This window comes from Solanum lycopersicum, chromosome 2 (genome assembly GCF_036512215.1).
Source record: "Solanum lycopersicum chromosome 2, SLM_r2.1".
In the NCBI taxonomy this organism is placed as follows: domain Eukaryota; kingdom Viridiplantae; phylum Streptophyta; class Magnoliopsida; order Solanales; family Solanaceae; genus Solanum; species Solanum lycopersicum.
In genome coordinates, this window is record NC_090801.1 from 50047939 (window position 1) to 50068656 (window position 20718).

The 20718-nt window shown below is 28.9% G+C and overlaps 1 protein-coding gene and 1 long non-coding RNA gene across 2 annotated transcripts; both read left to right on the forward strand.

The window, feature by feature from the left end:
- Nucleotides 1-7890: 7890 nt before the first annotated feature.
- LOC138341723 (uncharacterized) lies at nt 7891-13964 on the forward strand. The gene is made up of 3 exons (XR_011214600.1): nt 7891-8197; nt 12887-12995; nt 13474-13964. It is a non-coding gene; the product is annotated as an uncharacterized lncRNA (long non-coding RNA).
- A 4929-nt stretch (nt 13965-18893) lies between these two features.
- Nucleotides 18894-19618, forward strand: LOC138342151 (BURP domain protein RD22-like; the record flags this gene model as incomplete). Its single annotated transcript, XM_069294346.1, has 1 exon — nt 18894-19618. A coding segment is annotated over one exon (669 nt), but the record flags the coding sequence as incomplete, so codon positions are not given.
- Between the last annotated feature and the right edge of the window lie 1100 nt (nt 19619-20718).

The following is a 20718-nucleotide window of genomic DNA, read 5'->3' on the forward strand; positions in this document are numbered from 1 at the left end:
GGAAAAGTTCAAGATTGTTAGGAGTATTTTGTGGATCAGATTTTATCAAGTAAAATATTAAATACTAAGTAAATTTGTAATAATAATAATAATAATAATAATAATAATAATATATCCATGTAGAGCCAAGTAAACATCACGTAAGATAATCTAAGTGGTGATATGACTATATCAAAAATAATTTTTAGTAGTAATTAATTACTCTCTCTGTTCGATATTGTTTATTATAATTTCTATTTTTAGATTCAAACTATAAAAACTTTGACTAACATTTTAAGATGTATTTTTTCATCATATTAATATGCAAAAACTTGTAATTTATAGTACTTTTCATATAGTTTTAGAATATCTAATTTTTTAGTTTAAAACATCGAATTAATGTGATCTAATTTACATTTGAAAATTAGTCAAATTGACTTTCGATAAACGCAACATGACAAACATTTACGGACGGAGGGAGTAGTAATTATCGCTAAATATTTATTTTTAGTGTCAATTAATAGTCTTTGTATATTTTCTAAAGACTTTAGTGACATTGGATCTAATCACACTTAACTAATGTTGTAAAGACTTTAACACCCTTTATTAATGTGTCTATTTATTACCGTTAAAAGTTATTTTCATATGTATCCAAAGTTAGATAGCAAGACAAATATATCAAACAGTATGACGAAAAGTAAATATAACCTTTTTTCCAAGAGTATAAAAATAAATATAACCCTTTTTTGAAATAAAAAATTAGATATTTTGAAATTATATGAAAAATATTATAAGTTGCAATTTTTTCATATTAATATGATAAAAGAATATATTTTAAAATATTGATCAAAGTTTATAGTATCATTTTACTCTAAAAAAATTTATGAAAACTAAAAAGGAATGGAAAAATAAGTGTTAAAATTAGTTGAATGAACTCATATTATTGCATTGCCTCGAATCATTAATTAGTAATCATTGAGAAATAATTATGTGATTAATTATTCAATAATGATTAAGTAATCATTGAAGTCATTATGGAAATTAGGGTTGTTCATGGTTATGGCAACAATCAAATTAAAGCTTAATTCAAACCAAATTGATTAATAAAAATCGATATTTGATTTAGTTTGATTATGTTTAGTTTTTAAGTTTTGAAAATTGATATTATTTAGTTTGGTTTTTATTTTACTAAAAAACAACTGCAAAAATAATCAAATCGAATCGATAAATTAGATATATAGATTTTATAATTATTATATATTAAACATAAATAAATTAAAAATATTTTGTTACATTTTAATTAACTTAAGTCTTTAACTTTACCATTTTATCAAGCCCAACACTTAATTAGCCTATGTATAACAATCTCAAATTCTAATCCATCAAAATCCATTTCAGTCTTTATCTACTGCACTTCAATAAAATACTCACACTTTTTCTTAAATGAATCACTTTGTTCGTGAAATGATAACTGTAATATTGCTTAATTGTTTGGCTGAACCAATATTAGCTTTTCTATAAATTGTTCATGTACTTGGTGTTTGTGTCTATCGAAATACGTACGTCCTAAAAAAGTTATTACTTTCAAACCGAATAAACTAGAAAAACTAAACCAGATCGACAATAACCAAACCGATGATTATTTTTTTCGTTTGATTTGATTTTATTTTAAAAATTTTAAAAACCAACTAAATTGATTTGGTTATAATTTTAATTAATAATCGATCCAAACCAAATCACGAAACCTGTAAACCAAGGATTAATTAGCACAGCGAGAAAACAATGGGAACAACTATAGTGTTTGAGCATAGATTTTTAAATATTTTTGAAAAATCAGATTTAGGTAAAATTTAAATTGATATTTTGAAATATATTTGACTATAATATTTGAAAATATATTTCACTTTTTCTTTTTTGAAATATAAGTTATATCCTATGAAATACTCATGAGTTTAACACAACATTGTTATCCTTATATTGATTCAAATAATATATTATCCTAAAATCATACTTTTCTATCTCAATTTATGTAGTTCTTTTCGTTTTTTGAAAGTAAACAATTTAACTTTGATCGGATATTTGCGAATGCAAGCTTCATTTTTTTTAAATGAAATTTTTATATTTATTAATTATATAAAAAGTACTATAACTCATAGTAATTAATGATTCAAAATGTTAAAAGAATCTATGAAAAACTTATATAAAAAAAGACTTGTTTAAATCTTAAGATGCGAAAAGTGCCGCATAAAATGAATTGGAGGAAGTAATATGATATTTTAATGAAAACTATTAATAACACAACTACTAACTACTATAATTCATTATATACAATTAGTTATCTATTAATGAAAAAATAAACAATAATACATTAGTAATAAATATTAAAATAATACATTATCCTAAAATCATAATATAATATTTTAATAAAAACTATTAATGACACAACTACTAACTGCTATAATTAATAAAATTACATTTAATTAAAAATCTATTAATGAAAAAATAAACAATTTACATTAGTAATAAATATTAAAAACAATACATTATCCTAAAATCATAATATGATACTTTAATAAAAACTATTAAGAACACAACTACTAACTACTATAATTCATTAAATTACAATTAATTACAAATTTATTAATGAAAAATAAACAATATACATTAGTAATAAATATTCATTAATATAATCTTCTATTTTTTAATGAACAATCTTTTTACGGCAAGCACTCATTCCAGATATCAAATGACTGAAAGAATAGATAAGATTCACTGGGGTCATAAATAAATGGAGTGACCGTGTCAAAAAATAATATTTAGCGATAATTAATTAATAATGATAATTTAATTATTATTAAAAATATTTTAACACTTTTTGAAAATTTCCCTAAAGCAAGCAACACTAAATTTAATGACATTAAATTAATGTCAGTAAACACTTTATCAATCTTTATTAATAAATCTATTTAATTTAAAGTAATAAGAGAGCTTCATAGAAGTTAAGTTGTTTGAGACTTTTGCTGAAATAAAATTTCTCATCGTGATTAAGAGTTTGGGTGGATAATTACCGATGTTATAATCAAAGTAGTAATACACGTGAGGGAGTTGCTTTTTTTTTTTATAAAAAAAATAGAGATTTTAATTTTGAATTTTAAATATGAATTTTTTTAATAAAAGCGATTGCTACCTATGAGGCCTTACACAACTAACATAAATTTAAATTAATTAAATTTTAATATAATTATTAGCACCTGCTAAAAAACAATAACAATATTTTCATGTCAATTCAATGCTTTCAAATTGAAGCAATTAAACAGAACTACTATATATGTATTAGTTATATACTTATTCAATAGTATTCTAATACAACCTTTTCATTTAAATATAGTAAATCATAACATTAACAATGCAAGGTATTATTCTAATACAACTTATTCATTTAATATAACAAACCAACAAACCGTCGATAAAAGTTAATGACAATAAAATAATTTTCTATATTACTAATGCATTATATTCATTAGTATTTTTTACACTCTACCAAACAACCCATGCCGATAATGAGAATGATTCTTACGACAATAAAACTAGTTCAAAGTTTAAGAGGTATACTCATTTCTATTAGAGGAAATTGGATTCATAAAACACAATCATGATATTGTTAGATGGCTATGACACCATGATAGATCTATATAAATAAAAATATGAGTCCGGAGTCTAAAGGGTATAAAATGTTAACAAAAATTTTAAAATGATATATGAAAATTATTTTAATCAAAATGGCAAAATCACTGAAATGGCAACGATTTAGTTCGTCGGAAAATGCAAAATCGCTGCTATAATAGTGCTTTGCAAAATTTGATTTTTTTTTAAAAAAAATCACTGCCAAGGCAGCAATTTTCAAAATAATTTTTTAAAAAATATTTTTTAATAAAACGCTGCCTAGGCAACATTTTACCTTTAATATTTTTTATTATTTATTTATTTATTTTTTTAAAAAAAAATTACAAGGGCCATCGATTTGTATCCATTTTTTTTTAATGTTGTATCAACTTGAGGCTTCAACTTTTTGATGCAAAGCTTTTAATTTTTTTTTTAAAAAATTCAAATAAATAATTAAAAAAAGTTAAAGGTAAAACACTAAATGCAGTGTTTTATTAAAAAAAATATCAAAAAAATATTATTTTGAAAATCGCTGGCGATTTCTTTTTTAAAAAATAAGTCAAATTTTGCAAATCGTTGCTATAACAGCGATTTTGCTTTTTTAGGCGAACTATATCGCTGCTATTTCAGCGATTTTGCAGTTTTGGTTAAAATAAAAATTTATATACCGTTTCGAAATTTTTGTTAACACTTTATACCTTTTAGACTCCGAACTCATAAAAATATTGTAATTTTTCATCTTTGTGAGTTAAATATTTTTCACTTAAAAATATTGTGTCGTTATTTTTATTTTATCTAATTCTCGTTAAGTAAATACGATCCTAAAACAAATTTAGTTTAACCAGATTCTTTAAAAAGTTTGAAAGTGATGCTTTATCAATATCATAATTATGCGTTTTGGCTCCACATTGACAAGAAGTGCACATTATGAAACTTAAGCATATGAAGTTAGTATAGTAGTTAATAAGAAACAAATTATTTATGCATAAAATTTGATATTATTTATATGATATTTGATTGGTATGTAAAAATAAAATAATTTTGTATAAAATTAATATGGTGTTTGGTTGACAATTCAGAATTTCACATAATAAATATATGTATAAAATTAATAGATATATTCACTTATAACTAATCTCTACTTTACTATTACATATATATAACTCTAACCAGCTGCCAAACAACTCTATATAGTTTTATCCAATATTTCTTATGTCTGGTGTAGTAGGTTGCGATTCTTAGTAACAGTAGTCATAATTTATTGTCGACCATTTAATTTGCTTTTAAGGATTTAAATTTAAAACAGTGGCGGATCTAGGATTTTAACATTGGGAGTGCTCTAAATATAGGGGACTGAAAATATATAAAAATATATGTTAATAATGAGATTCAAACCCTGGTTCAATAACACTAAAAAAGTCTTAAACACCCATCCAAGAGTCATTAGATATATATATTCGAAACGAAGTTAATGAGTGATAGGACAAGAAGTATCTTTTTTTAATCAATTATCCGAATAGAGGTGTGTTGTATTAGAAAAAAGGAGTAGAGGGGTCTCAATACAACACTGATCAGTTCTCTTACTATTTAATTTCTTATTTCGTAGTGTTTTCAATTTATGTATATAAAAATGGATGATAATAGAAGCAAAGAGAGAGGGCAATGATATTATTTTTCTCGCTATCGACTTGACTAAGTTTGAATTCACATTGAAAAGCAACGAACACAAGACATGTGATTAAGGATGAAAGAGTATATATTTTATTAAGCTGATTCATTAATTTGATGCGTAAAAATGAGATATTTTGAAAATTTGTAAAACTAATAGGGGATAATGGTAATAAGAGAACTAATGTGGAATTTCTGTTATTGATCCTTATTTTATTTAGTCTGCTTACATATTCGTATATTCAATGTATTGATGTTTTTCAATCTGCATTTTCTTATGATGCAGATTCAAGTACTTAGGATCTTCAACATTTGTTCCATTAAGATCACATCATGTGTAAGGGTGTGCATCGGTCAGTCCGGTTCAATTTTATGTATTATTGATTTGATTTATAATTTTTAGTTTTTTAATATGCTAACCCAACAACAAATCAAAAAGATATTTTTTATCGGTTTATCGATTTTCGATCGTCATCGATTCAATTTTGGATTTATCTAATAAGAAAATATTCGTAAAATATTATATGATTTCTCAATTCTCTAAATGCTTTGATATAGTTATACAAGAAAGAGAATGAGAAATTGCATCAATTGCATGTCACCGCCAAAATATCGTATGAAGTTTCTTATGTTAATCGAATTACACACCTTTATAAACTTGCAAAAGCTACAACCTACACTTACATACGAAAATTAAAATCATATAGTCCAACAAGACTAAAACTAAAATTAAAATCAAATAGCTACAATTGCGAACCTAGTGTGAAGTGGTAGAGTTTACTAATAATTTTATATAGTTATAATGTCTAGTTAAATATTAAATTATTAATAACTAATATTTAGGAAGGGTAAAGTAGTAAATTATTAACGTCTTATTGGGTTATCGATTTATCCAATAACCCAAAATTAAAAATCAATATCAAACAAATACCGATAACTTTTTTTTATATACCCATTACAATCCAATAACATTTTTTCAATACGGTTTATTGGTCGGTTCAATTTTTGCACACCTCTATTCATATGTTCGTCAGGTTTTGATGAAATATCCTTGCTTTCGTAGGACTTTAGTTTTATGATTTGTTAGTAGTAGCATTTTGAGGTTTTGTGGGTCTTGTCTGGACAACTATCTTAAACGGTAGAAACTTCATAAATAAACAGTCCTGATCAGTCATACAATATATTTATTTAAAACTTTATGTTTAATACTCAGTATTTCTAAATATGTTTAAGATTTAATAAGTTGTTTTAAAATATTTTTTTAGTTTTGATGCTTGTGTATGCTTGAGTTAGTCTTTCGCTTGAGGATTCGCTTGGGGACCAACAATGATTTTCAAGTGCGACCACATACAGGATGGCTCAGAGTGTGACACTGGCTAAAAGTTAAAGATTCATATTATGCAAATTTTGATACTGGCTAAATGTTAAGATTCATATTGTGAAAATTCTAACTTTTCTTCACATAGTTTCACAAAACCCTTGAATTTAAATAGTTTAGATATGAGTGAAGGGATTTTCTCATTGAAGCAGTACATACCTCAAAACACTACTCCATTAATCTTGAAGAACTCTAACTTGATGAAGAGTGATAAAAGAATCCTTTCTTGAAATTTTTGAATTCGTTTATGAATATCCTATGTTTTGGTGAATGATTCTTGCTTAGGATACATTTTATATATTAGAATTACTAAGAAATTATGATAATAAAACTTATCTTGATTTGAAAGGAAGAATTCTTGATGAACTTGCTCAAAAATCAAGTGTTAGAACCCTAGAATTTAATTCTTTATTTCACTTGGGATAAGAGGATGATTTGATATTATAATCTTGTAGAAATTCAAGTATTTATGTTATAAGATTAAAATAATTTTTTTTTACCAATACTTAGTAAGGTTGAAGAGAGCTTTTTGGGAGTGTTAGGATCGACCAAGGGACATATTCCTTCTAGAAAATCGTTATTTTCCCAAAAGACACAATGTTCTGAAACGACATGTTTGAATAGAAACGTTCACGCCAATGTCGAACAGATGTGTTTCTTTGCTGGATAAGTGACTATAAATAAGAGGTTATTTTCGTTTTTCAAAGTACTGAAATTTTTTCTCTATGCATACATTTTCTCTAATAAACAAAATTATCGATCGAGTGACTCTGTTTGTGCTCTTGTTACTCTTTTGTTCACGAAAGTTATTAAAGTTTGAGGTACCGCTATTTCTTTAGCAGGTTAATCCATTTTATCTTGGGAGAAATGAATCTGCAACCTTAGATACAATGAAGAGATTACATTTTTTTTAAGAAAAAACAACGATTTTTATGTACTCTAATTAAAAATTTTCTATCTTTCATATTATTTTTGTTTCTGTATTTTTTAACCAACCTTAATACAAAGTGGTGACAGAAGTGATCCAGTACGAGTCCACATATATAAAAAGAATAATCTTCATATTAACTTGGGTGTTAAAAAAGGCCTTTTCATGATCACTAAAATCTAATCCATATTTAGAATAAAAACAAAAAGTAGTCTTACCAAAAGCGCGACCAAGCATGTATATCATGAATGTTTTGATGCCAAATGCAACATTCACGTGAAGAACATCCACATTTTAAGGTTCAGTAAAATCTAATTCTTCTAGGAAACAAAAAGAACTCTTGCCAAAAGCATGTATATCATGACTGGTTTTTAGAGGTTTTAAAGTTTGAGCTCAATTATAGGTTTAATCTGTTCAATTCGTTTTGAATTTTAAGATTTAGATTCAAGATAATTTGAAGTTGATTCAATCTCAACTCATCAAAGTTCTAATCCATTTTAAGAGCCCAATTTAGTTTCCAGCTTCAATCTGTTTTAAGACTCTTTGTTTGCATTGATCTAATGCATTTTCCTATACTGAAGGTATGAATTACTATTTATTCTATATCTTTTATGATTATATTTGTCCGTTTGTAACTTTCTTAAAAGAACTTCTTGAGTTGAAAGTCCAATTGTGGTTATAAAACTAAAAAAACAATATATTAAAATTATTGAGATTAAGAGGATCAAATTGAACAGATCAAGATTCAATTCGTTTTAAGTCTCAAATGAACTTGAACGAATCAAAACTCAATTAAACGTATTTAACATCTCTAATTTCAATCTAATCCGCAATGCAACAATCACCCGAAGATCACTGAAATTCACATGAAGAATCTCAACTTTTAGTGATCACTAAAATCTAATTCTTATAGAAAATAGAACAGTTTTACCAAAAGCTTTTTTGATCTCAACATTCACGTGAAGATCATTAAAATCTACTTTTTGTTTACAGTAAGTTGTTGTGGTGCCTATAAATAAAGAATATTTACTGTTTTCTTTCTATCCAAAACCTTTTAGCAATTCTAAAATTTCTCAATGAAGACTCAGTTTCTCTGCTTGTTCTCGTTATTTTGGGTAAGTAAATTTCTCATTTATATATTTTTACTAAATCATAGAAGATCAAATTAGAGGAGCTTAGGATCAACTTTCCTTGTCCTCAAATTTCTTTTATTTTATATTTAATCATTTTCTCTATATTATATTTAGTAATTTTATTTGAGGAGTTTATGGTCAGTAGGTCAAATTTCCTATATTTTTAAATTTAGTAATTTCATTTGAGGCTAATCGGTCAATTGACCCATTTGCTATACTTCTTAAATCTCCTCTATTTATATTTATTATTAATTTCCTCTATTTTATATTTAATAATTTCCTTTATTTATTTTCAGTGTTTTTTCTGTTTTAATTTATTTGTTTTACTTATTTTATTGCATTCAAAATTTTATCTGTCACAATAAACTGAGTAACATATATTATTTAAAATTACCTTAAAATAATCTAAAATACAGTAATTAACATCTCAAAATATTTAGAATTACTATATATTAGAAGAGAGGATTTGAGAAGCTTAAAAGGTCAGTCGGTCGATTGACCGATCTGCCCTTTTGCTCAAATTTCCTCTATTTTGTATGAAGTACTCTGTATGTTGTCCGATATTGTTTGTTATGGTTTCTATTTTTAGAATCAAAATATAAAAAGTTTGACTATTATTTTAAGATGTATTTTTTCATCATATTAATATGAATCTTTTTTTAATTTATAGTACTTTTCATATAATTTTAGAATATTTAATTTTTTTTGTTTATACTATCGAACTAATATTTACCTTTGAAAATTAGTCAAATTGACTTTCAATAAGCATAACATGACAAACAATTTCGGATGGAGAGAGTAATTTTCTCTATTTATATTTAGTGTTTTCTATTTTAATTTATTTGTATAATAATTTTTTTTGTTAATTTTGAAATCTCGTATATGACACATAAATTGAAACCGAGAGGAATACCATATATAAGAGCGAATTTGAGGAGCTAGCTTAGGATCAGCCGGTTGATTGACCGATCTGCCCTTCTCCACAAATTTCCTCTATTTCATATAAACTAATTTTCTCTGTTTTATATTTAGTAATTTTCTCTATTTATGTTTGATGTTTTCTTTATTATAATTTATTTGTTTTACTTTTCTTATTATCATAAGAAAAAATTATTTATGCCACGAGAATTGAGACTGGGATAGTAACATATATTATTTGAAAATTAAGTTAAAAGTACTTTGAATTTTTTTTTTTTTACCAAAAATGAATGAATAATTTCTTGAGCTTTTATGGATACTCCCATCTCGCAAACCCATGAACATTCAAGAGCATTGTTTATCGAGTTAAAAAACATGTGAATCTAATACTGCAATAATAATATAAAGACATTTTAGTATAAGAGGAAAAGAATAACCTTGGATAGAGTCTTATGAAATCAAAAATATAAATTTTATAGGCAACCAAAAAAGTAAGAGAATACCATATATAAATATCTCAAATTTTTTCAAATTAAAATTTAGGTGTTATAAATATTAAAAGCATAGAAGTTATGAAAAACAGAAATTAATTAATATGTAATTAGATAGGAATTATGAATTAAAAATATTAAAGCAAATAAAGAATAAGAGGTCAAATATTAATTCAAAAATAAAGATAACGGATGGATATAGGAGAATTTAAGATATTAATCATTAAATAGTAAAATTAGAAAAACACTTTAAAAATAATTTTAAATATTAAATAATTAAATTAATTTAAAAAATAAAAAATTTCTCAAAAATTAACTTAACATGAAAATGAAGGGAGTTGTGAACACATCCATCCCTAATCTGCTCAGAATAATATTTTTTCTCATTTTTAATTTGTCCCGCCTTGCGCCACAAACATCATCCCCACATAATATAATATAAATTATTTTTTTTAATTGAGTTTAATATTAAAAATAAAATTCATAAATATGAATTTGTGAAGTTATTAGTTTTAATTAAATTATTTTTATTTATTATCTTAAATATTCTCCATCTCATTTATTGTATTTCAAAATTCAAATAAATTTATCTTTGACATGTAAGTTTTTGATAGATCCTTTTAACATTTTGAATTATAAATTATTGTGACTTATAGTACTCTTCACGTAGTTTACAAATATATAAAGGGAAAAGAGTCTGATATACCCCTCAACTTTGTCATTTGGAGCTGAAACACCCCTCGTTATAAAAGTGGCTCATATATACCCTTATCGTTATACAAACGGCTCACATATAACTCTGCCGTTACAAAATGGCTCAAATATATCCTTCATTTAACGAAATTTTAAATAATTAGTTTTAAAATTATATTTATTACTTACAATTTTTTTTAAAAAATTATTTAGTGGTATATATGATTCTTCTATAAAAGTTCAAGGCATATTTTAATTTTTTCCATACATAAATTATTTTTTGACTTCTTTTATTATAATTATTTGAGTTTCTTATTCTTATTTTATTTTTTTCTATCATTTCTTAGTTTAAAGAAAAAAAAATTAAACTATTTTTTTGTGTTTATTGTAATTTAATTTCGTATTCGAAAAAAAATTTGGTCATCTACAATAAGTTTTATAAGAATATTAGTGAAACATAAATAAATTTGATTATCAAAATAATAATTATAAATTAGTCATTGAAACAAAAAAAAGTCAAAAAAAATATGTTTGACGAGAATTAAATTTACTCATATGGGATTATATTTTTTAGAAAAAAATAATAAAAATTTAGATTGAAAATTATTATTTTTTCATTTCCCGTTAGAGGAAAACGATATATGTGAGCCATTTGTTTACAAGTAGGGGTATATATGAGCCACTTTCATAACAAGGGGTATATCAGCTCTAAATGACAAAGTTGAGGGGTATATCAGACCCTTTTCCCATATATAAATTTCATTTTAAAAAATTTGAAAATTTCATATGCAAATATTCGGTCAAAATTAAATTGTTTGACTGTCGAAAACGAAAAGTGCAACATAAAATGGATCAGATGGAATAGTAACTTTAAAGAAATTATCTTCATAGATAATGCTCTATCACTCTTATAACATGTAAAAATTAAATTCCCCTGACCACCTGATAGCCTTAAATCCACCTACCCCCTCCCTCTTCTGTATATATATTTGGACTGTAAATTTACTACTACGAACTTTTTACATTTTCTCACTTTAATACTTGGAATAAGATAATATAATAACCATTTACAAATTAAATTAGATTATTTGTAATAATTTTCTTTAGTATAGAAATAGAAGGATAATTCAACTATGCATTTGGAGGAAAATTAGTATATAAATAAAATGATAATTCAACTATGCCATTTGGAGCTTCCCATTTTTAATAATAGAACACGTATGCCCTATGTTAATTTGTGTAGTCTCATTTTGAATATATATTAGCATAATGAGTAAATAAAAAAAGAAAATGTTGAAAATGTAAGTTCAGTCTACCGAATAGTTCAAGTTTGTATAGTTGTATTTGACAAAAAATAGTGAATACATAAGGAGTGTTATAAATACAAATTAATTAGAGAATACTGATTGAGAATATGAAATAAATTTACATTTATAAACATTGCTAAAAGTAATACGTAATAAAATGAAAATAGAACCCTACTGACACTTGAGGTTTGGCTGTTGTTTTGACATTAGATCTTTGTTCCCTCCCTAGTGTTTTTTTTAATATATGTCCAAACTTTCAAGTGATTTAGGGTTGTGGAGAAACTTCTACCATTGAAGGATGTAGAAGTTTTGAACAAATACCAAGTTAGTCTTGTTGAGTTACGTTTGAATTCGACCGAAAACTACTCTTGAAATTTGAGGTGATTTCGCGAAGAAATGAAGAAGTTGGAAATTTGAGAGTTCATGATGTTCTTCATATGTTAATGAGGAAGAAGAACACTTGATCCAAAGCTCCAATTGAAAAATTTTAAAAGTTGTTTAGGGATCTTATTGAGGTAAAAATGGTTTTGCAAGATCGAACTAAAAAATAATGATACGAATAAGATTTTTCTCAAACGGCAATGTTATAAATGAATCAATCTTTAACTGATGATATAAATGAGTCGTTTTTCAAAATGCCATAACATATTTGAGTTTTTTCCCTTTGTTTAGTTACATTATGAATTATAATGACTAAAATTTAATTGTTTATTTTTGTTTCTATGTAGCTTACTTTTGTAGTAAGTCATGCAGCGATATCTCCAGAAGTTTATTGAAAACTAAAATTGCCCAACACTCAGATACCTAAAGTGATCAAAGATGTTCTTCTCCACACAGGTTTTTCTTCAACTCCACACATTTTGTTTTAACGTTATGAGTGTATAATTTTGTTTATATAACATTAAATGACTTCTAAAAAAAAATATACTTTCTCTGTTTTAAAAAAAAAACGACCTCATTTCCTTTTCAGTTTGTTTCAAAAAAATGATCTCTTTCTTTTTTTGGTAATATTTTAATTTCAACTTTTCACGTACATTTGTAAGATCACAAGATTAAATGAAAATTTTGTACGTAGTGACATAACTTTAATTTAGGATTATAAGATTCAAAAGTCCTCTTTTTTTCTTAAACTCTGTGTCAAATTAAAATATGTCACTCTTTTTTAAAGGATGGGCTATCTTTCATGGAAAAAAAAATGTTACTTGTGTATTTGACAGGAGATGAGCCTTTTTTTTTTCCATGAAGAGTATTTTGAAAATAGGAAAATACCTCTTATAACTACTTGATGATGTGTTGGCCAATTTGATTTTTGTAGATCATAATTCCAACAGTAATCAGAAAGTATACCGTGGTAACTTCGATTATGGAGTGTGGCCTTGGCATCATGCCGGTACAGAAGAAGAGATTCGTGAGCTGAAAGACGATCACAATAATTTTCTTTACAAACCTTACTTCTGTTGGGAAAACACGGACAAACAAAAAAGTATATATGGTAAATGTAATGGAAATAAAATGGGAAAATAACGACACCAAGAATTTTACGTGGAAACCCTTCTGAATAAGGGAAAAAACCACGGGCCAAGAGGAGCAACTGATATTACTATAGTAAGGAATTTTACACTGTGTAGTCACGAATACAACACTCAATGTGACTACTACACACTCAAAAGGAACAACACTCTTTTGGTTTCTGTCTTACTAAAATATCGCTCACACTCTATTTTTCTTCACAGACTATTTTCTTATATAGTCTATGGAATACCTCACTTTGCTCTCAAAATGGTTTTTCTCTCTAACTTGGTGTGTTCTACAAATGAGCAAGAATGCTCTATTTATAGAAGGATAAAACCATACCTATGTCACTAATGACATATGTAAACATAGCAAAGTCAAAAATGGTTGCAAATCTTACCAATTTGCCAACTACCAAATCTTTTCTTTTCAACTCCAATTACTATTCATTTTTAACAATTGCTTGTACCAATTGAATAGCTAAAGTTGACTAAAACAATGGGATGGATTCAACAAATCTCCCCCTCCAGTCCCATTTACTGGAAGAAGGTATCTTCAACTTCTTTAGAGAGAGCTCATACCCACAAGTTCTTTGCATAATTCGAACTTGTCTTTTGGTATCATCTTGGTCAGCATATCTGCAGGATTTTCACTTGTGTGAATCTTTTTGACGTGAAATGATTCATTCTCCACTTTCTCACGAATCCAATGATATCTGACGTCAATGTGTTTTGTTCTTGCATGGTACATGGAGTTCTTTCTCAAGTTTATTGCACTCTGACTGTCACAATAGACAATATACTCCATCTGATTCAAACCAAGCTCTTGAAGAAATCGCTTTAGCCATATCATCTCCTTGCAGGCTTCAGTAGCCGCAATATACTTAGCTTCAGTTGTAGATAGTGCAACACACTTCTGCAACTTTGACTGCCATGATATAGCTCCCCCTGAAAAAGTAAACAAATATCAGTTGTGGATTTTCTGTTATCAAGGTCACCTGCCATATCAGAATCTGTATAGCCTTTCAAGATTGGATTTGATGCTCCAAAACACAAGCATTCATCTGAGCTTCCTCTAAGATACCTGAGTATCCATTTCACAGCTTCTCAATGCTCTTTTCCCCGATTTTTGAGAAATCTACTGACAACACCAACTGCGTGAGCAATATCAGGTCTAGTGCACACCATCAGGTCTAGTGCACACCATTGCATACATTAGACTTCCGATGACAGAGGAATATGGAACTTTGGCCATGTTCTCTTTTTCCTCCCTAGCTGTAGGACACATCTTCTTGCTCAACTTCATATGAACAGCAAGAGGTATACTAACAGGCTTAGCATTCTTCATATTGAAGCGCTCCAGTACGCGTTCAATGTACTTTATCTGGAACAAATAAATATTCCTTTTATCTCTAAGACGAGTAATTCTCATGCCCAAAATTTGCTTGGCATGACCCATGTCTTTCATAAAAAAAGACTTACACAACTCTTTCTTTAGCTCGTCAATCTTGGAAGTATTTTACCCACAAACAACATATCATCCACATACAACAAAAGGATGATAAAATCATTGTCAGAAAATTTTTGTACAAATACGCAATGATCTGAAGAAGTCTTCTTATAGCCTTGCTCCACCATAACATATTCAAACTTTTTGTACCACTGTCTAGGAGCTTGTTTTAGGCCATAGAGACTCTTTTTGAGTTTGCATACAAAATTTTCTTTACCATCTACTTTGAAGCCCTCAGGTTGTTCCATATAAATCTAGGTCACCGTGAAGGAAAGCCGTCTTGACATCCATCTGCTCAATCTCTAAATTAAGACTAGCATCCAAGCCTAGAACTGTGCGAATCGAGGACATTTTCACAATAGGAGAACATATTTCGTCAAAGTCAATACCTTTCCTTTGACCGAATCCCTTAACAACCAATCTAGCTTTGTACCTGGGCTTCAAGTTGTGTTCTTCAACTTTAACTTTGAACACCCACTTGTTCTTCAAAGCTCTCATGCCCTTGGGTAGTTTTACCAACTCATAAGTGTGGTTCTCATGCAAAGACTTCATCTCGTCTTGCATGGCTTCAATCCATTGATTCTTGTGCTCATCTTCCATGGCCTCCTCATAACATTCAGGTTCTCCCCCATCAGTGAGTAACACATACTCATTAGGTGAATAACGGGAGGAAGGAAACCGCTGTCTTGTGGACCTCCGAAGCGGAATATTTGATTCGTCTACAACTTCATGAGCAACAGGATTATCAATAACAATATCATTGTTATTATCAACATCAACATGTTGATTCAATACATGATTTTGGGCATCATCATGATTATCAAACCCAACAACATCATGTACACTTGTGTGAGGAACTTCATCATGATGAACTATACCATCAAAACTTGAAGATTCTACCTTTTCTACTTTGTCAATATCTTCAATTGTTTGATTCTCCATGAAAATAATATCACGGCTTCTCACAAGTTTCTTTTCAATTGGATCATATAGCCTGTAACCAAATTCATCTAGGCCATATCCAATGAAGATGCACTGCCTTGTCTTAGCATCTAACTTTGATCTCTCATCTTTCGGCACATGTACAAAAGCTTTGCAACCAAATACTCTCAAATGGTCATAGGAAACATCATTTCCATACCAAACACTATTTGGTACATCACTTTGCAAAGCAACAGCAGGAGATAGATTAATAACATGTGCAGCGGTCAATAAAGCCTCACCCCAAAATGAGTTCGGCAACTTTGCTTCAGAAAGCAAACATCTAACTCTTTCCATCAAGGTCCTGTTCATCCTCTCAGCCAAACCATTAAGCTGAGGAGTCTTGGGAGCAGTCTTCTGGTGTCTAATACCTTGATGCTTGCAGTATCCGTCAAATGGTCCACAATATTCACCACCATTATCAGTACGAATACATTTCACTTTCTTTCCAATTTCTCTTTCAACTGAAGCATGAAACTGCTTAAAGACACCTAACACTTGGTCTTTAGTCTTCAAGACATAGACCCAAAGTTTTCTCGAGCAATCATAAATGAAAGTGACAAAGTAAAGTGCACCACCTAATGTCTTTGTCTTCATTGGACCACATAAATCTGAGTGCGCTAACTCAAGCAACTCTGTCTTCCTCGAAGGAGGGTAGGACTTAAAGGAAACTCTATTTTGTTTACCAGCCAAGCAGTGCTCACATTTTTCTATTTTAGCACTTTGGAAATTTGACAATAATTTCTTCTTGGCTAGAACATTAAGTCCTTTCTCGCTAATGTGGCTAAGCCTCTTGTGCCATAATGTTGAAGAGCCATCGCTCTCAACAGCATTTACCATATCAACACAAGTAGAGGCCGTAGTCTAGTATAGACCACGACGTTTGTTACCACGAGCCACAACCAAGGAACCCTTAATGAGCTTCCATCTTCCATCACCGTTGGTACTAATATATCCTTCATCATCTAAAACACCAACAGAAATTAGGTGCAGATGAACATCAGGAGCATGTTTCACATTGTTCAAAACTAGTTTAGTTCCAACACTAGTTTCCAAACAAATTGTACCCATACCAACCACCCTAGAAACAGTCTCATTACCCATATTCAAGGTTCCAAAATCACCAGGAGTGTAGGAAGAGAAAAAATCCTTCCTTGATGTCACATGAGATGCGGCACCAGTGTCCACAACCCAGCTTGACTCATCACAAGAAATATTTATCATGTTTGCATCAAGAACAGTAACAAGATCTTCGGTGGTGACGGTGGCTAGGCAATTTTCATTGCCATCTTCTTTAGTTTCCTCTTTGTTTTTGTTCTCCCTCTTCAACTTCCTGCAGAACTTCTTTGTGTGCCCTTTCATGCCACAATGATAACACTCAATATCCTTAAGTCTGCCTTTGGATTTGCTCCTATTTTGTTCTCTATGCTGAGAACCACGAGTTTTATTTCTCCCCCTGGGGCCAGTTATCAGGACATCCGACGAAGAGGAACCTTGAGTTTTTCTTCTCATCTCTTCGTTCAAGACACTACTCTTGGCGGAATCCATAGAGATCACACCATCCGGAGCAGAATTTGACAATGACGTTCTAAATGTTTCCCAAGAATCTGGTAGGGAACCAAATAGAAGCAAGCCTTGAATTTCTTCATCAAATTTGATGCCCATAACAGATAATTGGTTCATAATCCCCTGAAAATTATTCAGATGGTCTATCATCGGAGAACCATCATGATACTTCAAACTCAACATCTGCTTTATTATGAACATTTGTTGTTGCCAGTCTTTCGAGCATACAAACTTTCAAGATGCTCCCATAGGGTTCGAGCATGTGTTTCCCCAGAAATATGGTTCAACACATTATCGTCGACCCATTGCCTAATGAATCCACAAACCTGTCTGTGCAACAGATTCCACTCTTTATCTGTTTTATTATCAAGCTTTACAGTGGTAAATACTGGTTTATAAAAATTCTTGACATAAAGCAGATCTTGCATTTTCTCCTTCCAAATGACATAATTAACATCATTCAAAGTAACCATTCTACTTGTGTTGGCTTCCATTGTTTTTCCCCAAAAAATATAGTTATCGCAAATCAAAGTAAATCTTTTCTGATGTAGAAGGTCAGACTGTGCTGCAACCACAGAGCATATTCAGATAAAACCTTGGCTCTGATACCAGTTTGTTGGGAAAACACGAACAAGCACAAAAGTATATATGGTAAATGTAATGGAAATAAAATGGGAAAATAACGACACCAAGAATTTTACGTAGAAACCCTTCTGAATAAGGAAAAAAACCACGGGCCAAGAGGAGCAACTGATATTACTATAGTAAGGAATTTTACACTGTGTAGTCACGAATACAACACTCAATGTGACTACTATACACTCAAAAGGAACAACACTCTTTTGGTTTCCATCTTACTAAAATATCGCTCACACTCTATTTTTCTTCACAGACTATTTTCTTATATAGTCTATGGAATACCTCACTTTGCTCTCAAAATGGTTTTTCTCTCTAACTTGGTGTGTTCTACAAATGAGCAAGAATGCTCTATTTATAGAAGGATAAAACCATACCTATGTCACTAATGACATATGTAAACATAGCAAAGTCAAAAATGGTTGCAAATCTTACCAATTTGCCAACTACCAAATCTTTTCTTTTCAACTCCAATTACTATTTATTTATAACAATTGCTTGTACCAATTGAATAGCTAAAGTTGACTAAAACAATGGAATGGATTCAACAACTTCTTCGAAAACGACTTGAAGAAAGGAAATATCATCAATTTTCCTACTTTCAATGATAAAAATGATGCACCATTTTTGCCTCGCCAATCAACCATTCCCTTCTCATCGAAAAAATTCACTGAAATTCTAAACCATTTCTCAATCGATAGTAATTCAAAGGATGCTCAAATAATCAAGGAAACAATCTATCTATGTGAAGAGCCAGATCTCCATAAAGAGAAGAAATTTTGTGCAACTTCATTAGAGTCGATGGTAGATTTCATGTTATCCGAGCTAGGAACGAACAATATCAAAGCAATTACAACGGAGGTAGAAGGGGAAAGTAGTCAAATATTTCAGAGATACACCATGGAAAAAGTTGAAGAAATTGCGGATGGGAATAACATGGTATGCCACAAAATAAATTATCCATACGCAGTGCATTATTGTCATGTTGGAGGAAGAACAAAGACGTTCATGGTATCAATGATAGGTGTTGATGGAACAAAAGTTAAAGCGCTATCAGTATGCCACCAAGATACTTCCTTTTGGAATCCAAAGGGATTACCTTTTGTAGTGCTCAATGTTAAGCCTGGTACTACTCCTATATGTCATTTCCTTTTAAATGATCAAATTGTCATTTTCCCTTCTAAAAAAGCCACTAATTAGGCTATTATTTGTATGATATTATCATAATAATGGAAATGAATATGGGTTCATCGTGAGTTGCATTATGGCTTTCATATACTGATTTTGAATTGATCGCATCATCACCGCAAATCTGTATCATTCTCACTTTTAATTCCCCGCAATTTTCACTCAAACTCTCCTGAGTTATTTTTAAATCAAGTAATTTAAACTTTCCAACTTTCAAGGTGTTACATCTAATTCAACCAAGTAACCAAAATCTGATTTCAGAAATAATAACACCCAAATCATTCACTTTGAAAAATGGGTCAATTCAACTCATGAACCCAATTCCAAAATTGAGGTTTGAATACAAAAATATTTACTTGAAATGTTACCCAATGCATTGGGAACTCATTGGTGAAAACTATATTCAAAAAAATGAATTAAAATCAGTCAACAATCACCATTTGACCTTTAAACTCAAGTTTTTGAAAAACTTGCCATTTTTCAATTAAAATTTGAAATTTTGATGTTAAAATATATAAATGATAAAAAGGGAAATGAAGTTTTAGGTCACAAAGGCTTACCCAATTGATGTTAGGAAGGTGAGACCCCAAACCTTCCCAAATGTTTGATTGAAACTTCATTTCCCTTTTATCATTTGTGACCTAATAAAAACAATTACACCACCTAATCCTATTACAAATAAAAACATATAATCTTTAATCATAAATCCTATTACAAATAATTTGAAATTTTATCTGAAAATGATCAATTACACCTCCTATGCCTATGCAGAGGACGTTAAATAACGAAATACAACATACTGAATGGAGATTCCAAGGCAAGAATGTTGCATGTCATAGTTTCTTATCTATTGAAACATCAAGTAAATAAAGAAAAATTAATGAAAGACTTCCATTTGAATAATGAATTCTCTAAGTTTTTTATTTTTTTATTTAAATGAATACTGACCATTAGATTTTGAAATCGACATGTGATAAAATAATATATGCATTTTTTTTAATTTATTTAAATGAATACTGACCATTAGATTTTGAAATCAACATGTGATAAAATAATATATGCACCGGACAAACTAAATACTTAGCTGGATGTGTAAATTATAGAAGAGTTGAACTATTATACACCAATTTATAAAAAAAAAAGAATTGCGTACACAATTACCTTTGAG